At 32.3% G+C, this 15,726-nt stretch overlaps 2 protein-coding genes across 4 annotated transcripts; both read left to right on the forward strand.

Moving 5' to 3' along the window:
• LOC104786975 (60S ribosomal protein L10a-2) lies at nt 7,007–8,646 on the forward strand. 2 transcript variants are annotated; one of them, XM_010512460.2, is made up of 6 exons: nt 7,007–7,080; nt 7,286–7,324; nt 7,514–7,733; nt 7,843–8,008; nt 8,138–8,343; nt 8,443–8,646. In XM_010512460.2, exons 2-6 carry the CDS (start codon nt 7,320–7,322, stop codon nt 8,494–8,496), a joined length of 651 nt encoding a protein of 216 aa, XP_010510762.1. In that variant the 5' UTR covers nt 7,007–7,080; nt 7,286–7,319; the 3' UTR covers nt 8,497–8,646. The 2 variants fall into 2 exon arrangements, with proteins under 2 accessions (XP_010510762.1, XP_010510763.1); XM_010512461.2 differs by having other exon boundaries at nt 7,041–7,132.
• Nucleotides 11,772–13,239, forward strand: LOC104786976 (ferredoxin-3, chloroplastic). Of its 2 annotated transcripts, none has more exons than XM_010512462.2 (2): nt 11,772–11,928; nt 12,543–13,235. In XM_010512462.2, the coding sequence occupies exon 2, from the start codon at nt 12,560–12,562 to the stop codon at nt 13,019–13,021; it is 462 nt and encodes a 153-aa protein (XP_010510764.1). In that variant the 5' UTR covers nt 11,772–11,928; nt 12,543–12,559; the 3' UTR covers nt 13,022–13,235. The 2 variants fall into 2 exon arrangements, with proteins under 2 accessions (XP_010510764.1, XP_010510765.1); XM_010512463.2 differs by lacking the exon at nt 11,772–11,928 and adding an exon at nt 12,208–12,386 and having other exon boundaries at nt 12,543–13,239.

Below are 15,726 nucleotides of genomic sequence, written 5' to 3' on the forward strand. Positions count from 1 at the left end.
CATGTCAACAAAGATTCGGAAGACTATGGTGATATAGTCGGTTGAGGATTGCTTTAGAACCCAAAGCGTAGGGTGTAGATCTCTTCGAGAAGTCGCATAACGATCTTTCAAGCACACGATCCATGTGATGGATATAGGAGCAGCTATAGTCAGGATTCGCAAAAGATACATGTAGACCCATAAAGAAGCAGGAGGATCCTCTCTCACATGGATCTAACTATCATTTTTACTTTTTTAGGATGTTTTCTGTTAAGGGGAGTGCTATAGGGCCAATTCAAGATCAACAACAAGTGTACGTTCATGGTTATCCTTTATCATATTTTTTTTTTCTTTTTTTAATGTTAATACAATTCTGTCATGTTTAAATTTTCACGATCAAATTGAATTTTCTATTTTTAAATGTTTAATGTTTATATATTTGCTAATTTGTTCGCATATACAAAGTATTGATCATCTACTATGAACATGAAACAAAGGTGTATTATTTTTAGGTTGCGTAATTTTGAGACCATCTCATAATTGAAATAATATATTACTTTCTCACAAATTAATAAGGAGTTATATATTATTATTATATAATCATAAATAATAATTCCGTGCATACGCACGGGACAAATACTAGTATAATATATTTTAAAGATGAAATATTTTTGAAAATTATTTTGAGATGAAGGATATTTTAAAAACTGACTTTGTAAAAAATGCATTTTTGAAATTTCTTTTTTAACAACAATACACAAAATACATCTATATTAACATTTGATAATATACCCTTTTAGTTATACTTAATTACATAGAAAGTCCTTAGAAAAAAATATTTCTGAATTTTATCTAATTTTCGTAAATCTCTCTACCAAACTCAAACATAAATATATGATTCTTCTTCTATTTTTATTTGATCTTATATTTAATTATTTTGAATTATTATATAATACATATACTTAATAAAATTTATGATTTTTTCTGCATATGATGTGATTCAAAAAAATTTAAACAGACATATATTAATCAATCGATGAATAAAAAAATTTGTATACCGCGCCCCACATCCCTTGGAAAATAGGGCAATGATATAGAGTCATGCTATAAAAAGAACCAAAATGTTTCCAAATACGAATTAGTAGGGAGATTGATTTATGAGACAAACAAATTTATAAATTTTATCTGGTGTACTCCAGTTCTTTATTTTAAAGAATGAAAACATTTAAAAAGTTAAAATATTATTAAGTCGGGGCTACACTATTTTATTATTTTGTTAACACTATCAATACTAGAGTATTATATACATATCTAATTAAGTTTATTAAATTAATATTATATAAAAAACAAATTTTTCTTGCGGTAAGCCTCAGGTTAAATCATAAAATTAACAACCAAAATATAATTATACAATCTTAAACACTAAACAAAATAAACAAAATTAACAAATAAAAACAACTTTAAATTAATTTAGTCACAAATAACATGTACTGCGAATTAAGATCTAGTGAATACTAGACCTTATTTTATACTAGATAAGGGCCCGCACGATGTGCGGGTTTAAAAATTGATTGAAAAAATAAATCCTAAATCTAAAACAATTTTTCAAAAATATATAAAGAATTTTTTTTTCTAAAGTAAATATATAAATAATTTAAGTTAGAGAATATTTGTATTTACCTTCATACATTTATTTATATTTCTATATTTTTAGTATATTATCATAATTTAAAGCTAAATTCTATCCCACTAAAACTTTTGTCAAATATTCATCATTACAAATATTATTATTGTCAAATTTAAAAAACGTTTCACAACTTATTCACATAATATTTTACATGCAGCAAATTCATCAAAGCAACATCTAATAAGTAACCACATACAATTTTACTCTATGTTTTACCATTGAAAATATGTTCTTACACCCAAAATTATTTTATTGTTAAAGTATACTCTTTATCACCATCTATAAAATGTCTTCTAAACAAATTAAACAAATTTTATGTTGCTTTACTTTCATTTTGGCATAATTATAGTTCTTATAATTACTAAAATTGTTTTGTAACATAATTTCTTTAACCATGAAGTTTTTTTTTACTCCAAATATATTGGATGAACAACTGGTGAAAACTATCTACTCAATTACAATGATTTTATGACTAATCCAATAAAAATTGAGAAATTGAAAGAAATATAATATAATATAATAAAATAAAAATTTGAAAATTATAATCATGATGGTATATATAAGTCTTAGATAATTCAGATATACAAAATAGAAACTTTATATACAATCCAAAACATGACATATGTCATAATCACGTTAAGGATCAACGACCTATTTACTTTTCAGAAGTATCTAATTGTACCAAAACAACTTAAAGTTATGACCTCGTCTCAAATATTCTCGAATCATAAATTCTCAACTTATTTTTACCCGAATCAAAAGTAGGGCGACATTATCCTGGAGAGGGGGATAATTTATTAATTATTCTCAACTTATTCTTTTGATATAATTTATTAATAATAATATACATGCTTAGTGAATTACTTTTTTGTTTATACATGTCAAACTCTTATTGAGAAAACACGTATAACATAAGTAGCCTACAATAGAAAATATATTAGTTTTGTTAATTTTCCTTTTTGATTTAGAATTTTTTATAGATAAACATGTAAATTTTATTTAGATTTAATGTTATTTTTCAATTAGCTGTTTTGAAAAATAATAATTTTGGACACGTGTCAACATTTCATCAGTATACTTGACATGTGGCTAATTTGAAAATCCAACTTTATATAATAAGATTTTTAATATAATAAAAAGATCGGTTCTCCATGATCTTCGTTTTCTTTGCATGTGCCTTCACAAATCTTCTTGCAGTACCCAATGTCCGTAATTGGCTAACCATAGAGACATAATTTTTTTTTTGTGTGCAAACAAAGACATAAAATTTAATGTGCTAGGTTATATAGTATAATTATACGACCAAATATGGATGACATATAGTATATTTATTTTACCAGGTAGTGGTTAAGAATCTTTGTAACAGTGAAACTTTGATATAGATGACACATAGTATATTTATTTTAGTTGTTTGTTTTTAATATAATAAGATTACAATTATATTATGTTTTGTTTTACCAAGCTTGAAAACTGTGATTTTTTATCGTTAAAATTGACATATGTCACGATCTGATGAGTTACTAACTTTGATCTCTAATCGTTAAAATTGACACATGTCACGATCTGGTGAGTTACTAACTTTGATCTCTAATCGTTAAAATTGACACATGTCATAATCTGGTGAATATTTAACTTTGATCCCTGATCGTTAAAATTAACATGTGTCACGATCTGGTGAGTTACTAACTTTTTAAAATTGAAATGTGTCATGATCTGATGAGTTACTAACTTTGATCTCTGATCGTTAAAATTGACATGTGTCATGATCTTGTGAGTTTTTAACTTTGATATCTGATCGTTAAAATTAACCCGTGTCACGATCTGGTGAGCTACTAACTTTGAGAACCAAGGTTTATATAATAAGATTATTGTAAACAATCTTTTTTAATGGTTTTAATATTAAAAAATCATAATATCTTGAAAAATTCTTTTTATATCATAATCATAGCATTTTAATTAATATATAATATTTACTTTTAAATGAATATACACCCAACCTAGATTAGGGTTTCCCCCTTTCTTCACCTTAGAGATTAGTCTCTCTCCGACATCATCACTTCTCTCGTTTCGTCTTATTGCTAGCTTTTTGAATTTCCAGGATCAGAGACTCGTGAACTGAGAATAAAACTCAAAGATGAGGTACTTCAAAAAGCTTTCTTTTACACGCTTCTCTACCAATATTCATATAGATCTCTATTGCTATAGTTTTAGTGTTCGCTAATTTTGCTAATATTGTTGGCTTAGAGAGTTTGTACGTAGTTGTCTTCTTGCTCTATGGATCATATGTCGTATTTCTGTAAATCTGAGTTCCAATGGGTTTGGTCGTTGGTACATACAATCTGAGGAGAAGGATACCATTTCTCAATTGTATGTATGATCATATCTCATGTACCAGGCGTAAATCTGAGGAGAAGGAACTCAATATGAATAATATTTATATAGAGATCTCTATTGTTATAGTTTTATTGTTTGTTTATATATTACCATGCTAAGATTGATATGTTTAGAGAGTTGTTGTTGCTTAATCACATGGTTCAGCTTAAAGCTCTTGTTTATTTGCTTGATCTAATTTGGTGAAATGGATTTGTTGGTTATATAGTAGTAAGCTTCAAACTGAGGCTTGTAGAGAAGCCACTGCAGCTACTAGGGACAAATCTGAGGAGAAGAAACATAACTCTAAGGGGACAGTGAAGCTTCAAAGTGAGGCTGTTAGAGAAGCCATTACAACTATCATGAAAGAGAAGAAACATAAGGAGAAGCTTCAGACTGAGGCTCTTATTAGAGAAGCCATTAGAACTATCGAGGAGAAGAAAGATAAGCGTTTAAGTGGATCTGTTAAGCTCCCACACGTTCCTGCCCGAAAATGAATATCCGCCTATGCTTGAAACATGTCGAAGGAGGTGATTAACATTTCTTTGTTTTTGTTTGTCCGTTTGTTGGAATGATTCTTTAATGTTGTTGTTACTTGGGTTTATACCATGGCTTGATACAAGTTTCTGTGTCTGATGGATCTTTTTAAAAAAAATTCATGACTATCACTAATTAGCTTTATATTATATTATTATCGAATAACTTTATTTCAAACTTATCGGCCATCAAATGTTTTCAAAGTGTCATTGTTTCATCCAAATTTTCTCATGCATAAAGATTGATCAAATCAAAAACTCATATAAGGGCATCTTTATTGGGGAACACTTTTGAGTGTTCTTAGAATAAAAATATTATAAAAATAATGTAAGATCATTAGTTTAGATATTTTGTTAAGAAGTTTATTATTGGGAGAACATGTTTAAGATTTAATAATATAATAATTTTAAACATATTACAATTATAAAAACTTTAAAAAATAACATTTAAATTGCACACTTAAAAACCTTTTACTAAAATTCAAAATACAATACTAAATTTTTATGAAACAAAAAAACATTTAAAAAAAAAAAACCAAACAAACAAACATATTACTTAATTAATTAAAGCACACAAATATTTTATTTAATTAATACATAGTTTAATGTCCAAATTTATTCCATATATTCTCCTTTGCAAAAAAAAATCAACCAATAACGGACTGCCACGTCGAGTTAGAACTCTGCAAAAATCTGTTCTTATTGAAGACCAAAAAAAAAGTTCTAAACAAACTATTTAATATTTTTCTAATTTAATTGGGTTTAGAACAGCCTTGGTGTTCCCCCAATAAGGATGGCCTAAGAGATTCAAATAATGAGCTAAATTAATGTTTTTTATTTAATAAAAAAATTTAGGAACTTTTATTGGATTGATGATTTGTGATTTTGAAATAATTTTTTTTTTTTTTTTCAACCAAACATTTAAATAAATTAAAAGGTGACTCCAAAGTTGGTTGCCCAACTTGGAGGAGAAGAGTTTACAAAAGAAATTTCAGAAACTAAAGATCTAGAAGAGCGGGCCAGGCAGTCTGCGCGCGCGTTTGACGTCCTCGGAATCTGGGTCAGGGTAAAGGATGAGAATGATGCTCTGAGAGAAATACCCTTTTTAATATATAAAATGATAAAATTATAAATCCTAAACCCCAAATACTAAACCTTATCTCTTAAAAAATATACCCTAAATGTAAATTGGGAACCCAAACCTAAAAAAACAAATTCTAAAAATTAATTTAACATAGTGTAAATGTGTAAAAAATGGCAAAAATGAANTTTTTTTTTTCAACCAAACATTTAAATAAATTAAAAGGTGACTCCAAAGTTGGTTGCCCAACTTGGAGGAGAAGAGTTTACAAAAGAAATTTCAGAAACTAAAGATCTAGAAGAGCGGGCCAGGCAGTCTGCGCGCGCGTTTAACGTCCTCGGAATCTGGGACAGGGTAAAGGATGAGAATGATGCTCTGAGAGAGATAAACTCTTCTAGCAAGGAGGAGAAGGCTGGCTAATCGTCGGGTGCCTGAACCATCGCCACCAATTCGGAACTATCAGACTCAAAATTGAAACAATCTATCCCCAGCATCTTAAGAGACTCCATAGCCCATAACAAAGCTTGTAACTCCGAGTGAAGAGGAGAGGGGCTACGACGCAAACTGCGAGCCCCCATAAGTAGCGTCCTATCATCATTGTTACCATACCACCAACCCAAACCTTCCAGCGGATCTGAACCTTTCTAGGAGCCGTCGACCTGACAGCGAGGCAAAGAACTTCTTTCCTCCACAACCTTGGGAACCAAGTAATTTTCAGAAACATATTTTGCCTCCTCCCAAAGAAGTTTATCGTTTGTTGCCTGAATCATAATATCATTTGGCTCTGCCTCAATCCCTTGGAAGACCTTCTTATTCCTATCTTTCCAAATTGTCTACAAAATCCAAGGCAATAAATAACCAATACCCGGTCCCCCCAGATGTGTAAAAGTGTTGGAATAAAGAAAAGCTAAATTTGAATACACAGATCCAAAAGGAAAACCAGTCAAAGACACCTGGACCGGAGCTAACTCCCAGACCAAACGCAAACGTGCACACTCAAAAAGGGCGTGATTGATAGTCTCTACTGCCGAGCCACACCGTTGACACGTAACATCACACCGAATTCCCCTATGAGCAATCCGCTCCTTCACAGGAAGAGACCCCGACGCCACCTGCCAGAAATAAAAAATTTTATCTTTGAATTTGAATCTTTCTGTTTTTCACTTAGTATTTATAAATCATAGAACCAATAACACATATTAATAACACATAATTTTGTTTGAATTTTCAAGTTCATTAAAATCATATATCCAATTAGTAATAATCACAGGCAACCCGGCCCAACTGTGTAACAAAGGCCCATCATGAAACGAAATCAATCCAACTAGGTTTTTAGTCTTCCTTTCATTTGTTCATCTTCCTTGGTATAAAATCTTCAGCCGCCTCTGAAACATAATTAGGGTTTCCGCTTCCTTCACCATTCACAGGTTCGTCTCTCTCCACACATCGTCACTTCTCTTTTCGTCTCTTTCGTTCGTTGTAATTTCATGACCTTTCACTATTACGTTTTCGATTTCTGCTGGCTTTATCTGAATACTAAGTCATTTCAAGAGTCTTAGCTCTAAATTGAACATTTTCTTATTTTTGTTTCTCTCTAATTGATCTCTTATTGTTTTGCTTTATCGTTTCCAGGAACTGAGATTCGTGAACTGAGAAGTAACTCAAGATGAGGTACTTTAAAAAATCTTTCCTTTGCGCCTTTTATTGCTATAGGTTTAGTGTAGGCTGATTTTGCTAAGATTGATGGCTTAGAGAGTAGTTTGCTCAATGGATCATAGATTTTGATGTTGCTTGTTTAATTGAACGTTAAAGTACATTACTTTAATCTAATTTGGTGAAATGGTTTTGTTTGTGATATAGTAAGCTTCAGAGTGAGGCTGTTAGAGAAGCCATTACTACTATCAAGGGCAAATCTGATGAGAAGAAGCGTAACTTTGTGGAGACAGTGGAGCTTCAGATTGGTTTGAAGAACTACGACCCACAAAAGGACAAGCGTTTCAGTGGATCTGTTAAGCTCCCTCACATTCCTCGTCCCAAAATGAAGATCTGTATGCTTGGAGATGCTCAGCATGTTGAAGAGGTGATTTCAAATCTCTCTGCTTATTTTTGTGTATCGTATTTGATTGTTATGATTCTGCAAGTGTTGTGTCGGAGATTGAGGCAAGAGTTATGTTGTTTGTTTATGATAGGCTGAGAAAATGGGACTTGACTACATGGATGTTGAGGCTTTGAAGAAGCTCAACAAGAACAAGAAGCTTGTTAAGAAGCTTGCCAAGAAGTACCATGCTTTCTTGGCTTCTGAGTCTGTCATTAAGCAGATTCCTCGTCTTCTTGGTCCTGGTCTGAACAAGGCAGGCAAGTTTCTTCTATAACTCGATTGAGCAGTTAGTTACTTTGAGTCTAATTGGTCCTGATAATGGTCTCATTTTCAAGCTCTTTTGTCTGAACTTTCTTCTTTTTTTTTTGGTCTTGATTGATGAACAGGTAAGTTCCCAACTCTAGTGAGTCACCAAGAGTCTTTGGAAGGTAAGGTGAACGAGACCAAAGCGACTGTGAAGTTCCAGTTGAAGAAAGTTCTATGTATGGGTGTTGCTGTTGGTAACCTTTCCATGGAAGAGAAGCAGCTTTTCCAGAATGTGCAAATGAGCGTCAACTTCCTTGTCTCTCTCTTGAAGAAGAACTGGCAAAACGTTAGTCTAAATCATATGATGGTGTCTAATTGCTATGATTGTGTATAATCTCTATCTAAATCTTTGTCTAATCTGCTCATTGATTTGAATCTGTTGCAGGTAAGGTGTTTGTACTTGAAGAGCACCATGGGACCACCACAAAGAATCTTTTGAGCTCTCTCTCTTCTCTACTCCTTCCATCTCAGAATTTTTGCATTGTGTTTTTGTTTCAGAGATCTGTGCCTTCTTTGGATATGGTTTGGATTGAAATTAGCAGTTGTTTTTGGTTGACAATATATTATGCAGTATTCTGTTCAACTATCATTTTCCCTCTTAAAATATGCTTTTTATTAGTTTGAAAAAAGTTTCCTTAGAGCAAACCCATTGCACAACCTCAAATTAGTGTCTCTAACTTTTAATAATATTAAAAATAATATTAATTTAAGTTTTGATCTTCATCCCCTTGATTTTATTTTTTCTTCTCCCATTAGACATCCCTAAATATGGGTGTTTTATATAATTTTTATTAAAAATGTTTTGTAAGTAGAGAAGCAGAGGAAAGTGGACAAGAAGAAAGAGGAGAATAAGAAGAATATGAAGAACTGAAGCAAATTACATTAAAACTGTCTGAACTGAGCAACAGTTATCATCTACCATTAGATTTAATTTTAATTTTACCTTGCCATTGTTTAACTTTCCAGACATAATCTTATGGCCAAAAACAGAATGGACTCCCAACCTTAATCAGAGACATCCCAAAGAGTTGTGCAATGGGACTGCTCTTACATAAGTCACAAATTTATGAGATATCTAGGTAATTATCTAGATATATCTAGATACCTAGGTAATTTCCTTACATCATATAGTTGGATGTATCAACTTTTCATTCTTGTTCTTTGATACCTTCTGTAAAACTCTCTCTCAAGAACGCAGATAATGGACTGCAAGCAAAAGCCTTTATATTTTGGTTTTTGCTTGAATTGTTCAGTATTGTACAGTCTGTACTGAAGTTTTCTTTCGATTGCGTGATTCCTTTGGTTTAGTCTCCAAGATCAAGGGTGTGTTCTGCGTTGTCGAATCGAAAGCTTATTTCTCTTTAATTATCTTCAACAAAAGATAATATCGTCTCTATAGTTACTGTGTCATCTTTATTGAAGAGGCAAGGATCAACATTATAAAACAATGCTTAGATGATAGCTCAGGGCTTGCAAAATGTTAATTTTGTTCAAATGATCTTAACCCAAAACAATATCTCCTTTCTCGCAAGTTGAATGGGTTTTACTGATTTTTTTTGGTAGACAATTTCGAAATCTCCTCATTTAAAATGATGCTACTAGCTAGGCAAGGTCGTGAGCGATGGAACCACCTCCAATTATCAACGTTCAACTAGGTCCACTCTCTAATATGTATTTGCTTCTCTTCGTTATATTTTCGATATTTTGAACAGACTATATAATATAATCGTTGACAAAAGAACAGACAATATAATCAACTTACGCAAGCACAACTATTTCTTTGCGCATTTTGCTCGTTTCAGCTAAGTTGCATGGACCTTATTCTTATTGTTTTTTATACTATTACCGAGTTTACCGTGTGAAACACTAGAATAGTATCCTTGGTGGAGTTGGAGCTGATCCCGAAGACCCGAAGCCGAACCTGAATGATCCCGCTCCTGATACAACAAAAACTAAAGCTATCATAAAACCTTAACAAGACAGAGTCAAAGACAACGAACCATGTTTGATGCATCCTTAGAACCATAAAGAAGTATGCAGGGAGACAATGAGGAGGGAAATAACAAAGCTAACCAATATAATCAAACTTCGTCATTTGACAAACTTCTTCTTATGTAATAACACGACCAAGGCATATATTACAATGGAGACAACGTAAGATTTAGTATATTCTATGTTTAGATGTTAACCTGAGACGAGTAAACAAGGGATTGGTATCAAAATCAAAATAGTATCTATCTATACACTAAACTCTATTACAATCAATAACACATGAATTTACCTTCAAATCTTCATCATTTGACAATTAAAGTATACAAGTACAACATACAAAAGTCCTGGTGAAGTTCATGAGTTATCAGTTAAAGCTCAGCACATAATAATGAAAGAAAAACAGAGGTCTTCAATTGTTTATGAGTGCCAAAATCTCCACTAACAATTTTTTGACAAAACAATTATTTTTCTTTTAGTGTCGGTTAGTCACACATATAATTGTTTTCTACCGTGCAGAGCACGATCCTAAAACTAGTTTTTTTGTAACACAAAATACGGTTATTATATTGATGTGGGTTTGTGATCCCAATTACAAATAGAGTTTTAGATGAATAATCAAGTCTTTTTATGCATTTAAAGGTGGTAAAACATTTTGATATTTTCTATTAAAACAAAAAAAAAAGTTTTGATTTCGTGATTTAGTTGAATAATCACATGTATGGTTCAATAACTAGTCGGTTTTTTTGTTACTAGACAATAAGAGAAACGAGAAGATTGGACACCAAATAATTCAAGTCTCGTCGGTTTGTGTCGACATATAATAGTTTAATAGAGAAACAAATTAAGTAACATGATTAGAAAACTAAAGAAATAAAACACCACTCTAGGGTAGGTCCTAAGCGTTGCATACGTCCAATGGTGTGAGTCAAGGGACGCCCGTTGTAAGATTGTGAAAATTGCCAAGTTCCCCCAGTTTGACCTTTGGTCTCACTCATCCATCAACAAAAAGCCATTACGCAACGCAAGTGTTCTTTATACTACTTTTAGTTTTCACAAAATTTATATTACATAGTGATATAACTAGAAAATTTGTAAGTTGTTAGTAAGTTTTCAAAATGCCACTTGTTATTATTATAACAAACAAACATTGTACCCAAATCTCAAAATAGTATGTTCCATTTTGTTATAAACCTCTATTTTAAAAATAGTTTAATCAACCAATTAAAGACTTTCATACTTAAAATATGTATTATTAATTTAATATGTTTTCGCGGTAAATATTATTTAATTTGGAACCTAAAAAACATAATGGACCAAATATCTGTAATTTTATAGTATTAAGAAAAAAATATAAATGCAAGAAAATTAGGGTCCAAGTTCCTTAGAGTATTGTCATATATTTTATTAATAGTTACAGGTTTTTTTGGTTATTTTCCCTATTTTAAAGTATTTTCAAAGTACACATCTAAATATTAAATATCAAACATGTTCATATATCAAGTAAAGTTATTATTTTCCGCTTAATTACGTATAAAAAAATCTTATAATACAGTTTATTTCTCTTTCACGAAACTAACTCATAAATTTTTTATTATATAACAAAACTTTTATTTTATAAAAATTAAAATGAATCCGACATAATATATGATGTTTTACATAATTTTTAATATGAAATAGCAAAATCATGGGAGGAAAAAAGAACATATAGAGCCGTCTCAGGTCAGATGGCACAAGTTGGGCCGTCACGGCCTTCCAAAAGCCACGCTGCCTTGCCGTCCCCTTTTTATATATTTTGCTTTCACCTTCTCTCTCTCTCTCAAACCTCCACCAACCCAAACCACCTCTCTCGCACTCTCCGCCTCCCTTAATCTCTCTCTCGGTATGTTTCACCTTTCATATTCTCAGATTCGTAGACTTTGATGTTTCTATCAGGTGTTCTCTTGAGTCTTTTGATCTGATGATGATCGATGTTACTACTTGTCTTTTTTTCTTTTATTGACTTGTTGTGGGGACAAAAAAATTTCAAATATCTGCCGATTTTGTTTTCGTTATCTGATGATAGTGACCGAATTGATCTTGGATTATATTCAGATACAGATGCTCTAATCATCTTTTTAATTGCAATTTTTTCTTGATTTAAAGCGATTGATTGATTTTGAGATTTGTTGAAGTAGTCCATCTAAATATTTTTTTTTTTCCTTAAAGTTCTTTGATGAGTTAAGAGTTTATCTTATTAATAATTAAACATGATTTAGAGATTTATAAGTATGATTTGGAGCATCGAGTGCAGGTCTAATATAGCTTTTAAGCTTGAATCTTCTCATTACGCTCCATAAAGTATAATTTTCACATCATATTTAGCTATTTGGAACAGATTTGTTTTTGGTTCTTGTTTCCATTGCTACTTGTGATGGACATACTCAAAAAAGATGATTTATGTTTTGATTAATGTTTGCAAGTAGCCCTGAACTGTGAACTTGTTTGTAAACGCAGGTGAAAACAAAGAAAATATGGCGACTGTGCGAATCTCTTCTTCGACTAGCGTGACCAAGGCGGTTCTTAGAAGTCAGCCAACTAACAAGCTCATTACCAACAAGAACTTATCAGTTGGATCAACCAACAAGGTTTCGAGATCTTTTGGTTTAAAATGCTCAGCCAACTCTGGTGCCACGATGTCAGCTGTATACAAGGTCAAGCTCTTAGGACCTGATGGTCAAGAAGATGAGTTCGAGGTGCAAGACGACCAGTACATCTTGGATGCAGCTGAAGAGGCTGGAGTTGACTTGCCTTACTCTTGCAGAGCCGGTGCGTGTTCCACTTGCGCCGGTCAGATTGTGACTGGCAAAGTTGACCAGTCTGATGGTTCGTTTCTCGAGGATAGTCACATGGAGAAGGGTTATGTCTTGACCTGTGTGGCTTACCCGCAGTCGGACTGTGTGATCCATACCCACAAGGAAACTGAACTCTTCTAAGTTCGGATCTCTTATTTGGTAATGATGATGAAAATTGTTATTTGAGTGGTCTTTTTTAGTTATTATTATCAGTTTCCTTCTACGGATTTGTGTGGTTTTAAGGTATGCATTTGTATGAAAATGACTCGAGATATGCCTTTTAGTGTTCATGAATCGTCACCGGGTCGCAACTGGTTAATAAAATGGTTCAGTTGTGAGAAAATCACTGATATTATCTCTGTTCCAGTGTTCCTTCATATGGTTCCCAAGAATTAACACCATATTTGACTTTTCCTTAGATGTTCCTGGACCTGACTTATCATTGAGTTCAACTTTTTCATTATTCTGTTAGTCTACATAAATCTCTTCATGGAGCTCACAAAGACTTGACCATTAAGTGGGAACTCCATGATCTCTAAGTCAAGTCCAGAAATATTTAACCAAAGGTTCCTCCATCAAGTCAATCAAATGCTCTTCTTAATCCAATCTTTTGGTAGGAAGGTTTAAGATTATCTGAGTTAACAGAGAATCTGGCAATGCGCTGATTCTATTGAATTCCATCACTAGAGCAATGAATAAGTACGCTCTCACATAACTAGTATGAAACAAAATAAAACAAACATCCTAAGTGCCACCAACTGTCTATAAAATGATAAGCATAAGCTAACTGAAACTTTCATGAGAATTGATACTTCTACATTTAATGTTCAATGTAAACAAGTTTTATGTTCACACCATCATTATCAGCTGCATTCAGTGAATGAAAACTTGACAGTTGGGAGAAAGCTTTTTGGGTGTAAGAGGCTTCTTGTAGCTCTCTGGCTCTTGAATCACCTTAGAAGAATGTGTGAAAGACATAGTCAGTTTCTTGAGGGCTGCTGAGTTCTCAAGAAAGTAATTCACTACTTTAATCCCACTTTCCTTCTTCAATATCAGTTTGTTAATCTTAAAACAATATATGTAATGAAACTGACTATGTCTTAATCTTAAAACAATATACCCTTTTTTTTTTTTTTTTTTTTGTGCACCAAACAATATACCCTTAAAACAATAATACTATGGGTGCAAATGGTTGCACAATTGAAAATGTTGTAAAAAATTATTCAACCAACTTCACCATTTGAATGGAAGAAGTTGAATTATACAAAGTTGTAGTAATGTCTAATAATCTGGAATTTCTCTTAGTTTTTTAGCCTTGAGTTAAGGACTTAATTAAGTTAATATGAAAGAGCTTTGCTTTTCCTTGAACACAGGTACAATCGTTAGTTAAGGCGATGAAGGACGAGGATGGTGTGACTAGAGCCGTGAAGATCCAGTTGTTGGTGTTACGAGTTCAACGGAAGATCTAGTTGGTGGCACTTAGGATGTTTGTTTTATTTTGTTTCAATACTTGCTGCACTTAAGATATACTTGGCTGCACTTAAGATAAAACTTGGTATGATCTTATGTATGACATTTTTTTGGTTAAAATATTTATATTATATATAGATGATTTATGAAATATGATATCTATATATAAATAAATTTAAATAAATTTTGTAAAATAAACTACATAGTTTTTATAGATCTATGGTAGAAGCTTCTATGATAGTATGAAAAATGACTTATTACATTATTTTAAAAAATTAGAAAAGCATGATAACAAAGCATTGCAGTACTGCTATAGTCGGTATGTGTGGTACTTACGATAACAGGGGCCTAACATAGCGTTTGTGAAAAAACTATGAATGCCTTATTATAACGTTTACTGCTATCAATGTAGATATTTGTTGTAGTGGAAGAAGTTTTTTTAAAAAACTATTCAATTCATTCAACTTAAAAAATTGAAAAAATATACTGATCATACAACAAAAATATTCAACTTGTTCAACCACTATTTTGGAGATAACTGGATTGAATAATATTCAACCCAATTTTGTTCAACTTAATATTTTTAAGTTTTTTAATTTTAAGCAACCATTTGGGTGCACAAAAAAAAAAAAAGCAACCATTTTGTTCAAAGGGAAAGGGAGGGAGGGTCAGAGGGACAAGAAGACAAAAGACTACTGATACACCAAATCGTTCTCCGGTTCCACGTTCTAATAGGTGTAGGGAGAGAGGTGATGTTACAAATCGTTCTCATAGGGTCTCTGTTAAATTTGGGCTTATCATGGGCTTCTAACTAAAAACCAATTGGCAATTAGTAGATTGACCCTAACCCTTTATATATTAATGATAGTCCCTTCAAACTTCAGATGTGGGACTTGGATTGTATCCCAACAATCTTCCCTTCAAACCAAGGACCACATGTGGGATATTAACTCGCCTCCTCGAGATGATAACTCCATCTTGAACCGATCCCACTTGGATCGATAATAAACCCCTTCTTGGGCCCCCATTACTCGGGTTAACAAGAGGCATATCCGTATCCACTCTTCTAGGTCCACCAGAATTTTAACCTTGAGCTCTGATACCATGTTAAATTTGGGCTTATCATGGGCTTCTAACTAAAAACCAATTGGCAATTAGTAGATTGACCCTAACCCTTTATATATTAATGATAGTCCCTTCAAACTTCAGATGTGAGACTTGGATTGTATCCCAACAGTCTCTACTAGGTGTAGTAAGGTTAATGGATTTTCATATTTTCTATATGTAACGAAATAGTAGTGAACCCCTAAAACTATAATATTTTGTACATTGTAAAACTAGAAACGGCTAGGTTTAGAATAAACTTCTCTCTCACT

Source organism: Camelina sativa, chromosome 5 (assembly GCF_000633955.1).
Source record: "Camelina sativa cultivar DH55 chromosome 5, Cs, whole genome shotgun sequence".
Classification (NCBI taxonomy): Eukaryota; Viridiplantae; Streptophyta; class Magnoliopsida; order Brassicales; family Brassicaceae; genus Camelina; species Camelina sativa.

Excerpts from the sequence above, each read along its gene's own strand:
- LOC104786975 (XM_010512460.2), top strand. Across the intron at positions 7,734-7,842 it reads ATGCTCAGCATGTTGAAGAG|GCTGAGAAAATGGGACTTGA; the intron begins GTGATTTCAAAT and ends TGTTTATGATAG. Across the intron at positions 8,344-8,442 it reads TGAAGAAGAACTGGCAAAAC|GTAAGGTGTTTGTACTTGAA; the intron begins GTTAGTCTAAAT and ends AATCTGTTGCAG.
- LOC104786976 (XM_010512462.2), top strand. The coding sequence starts at position 12,560 with ATGGCGACTGTGCGAATCTCTTCTTCGACTAGCGTGACCAAGGCGGTT.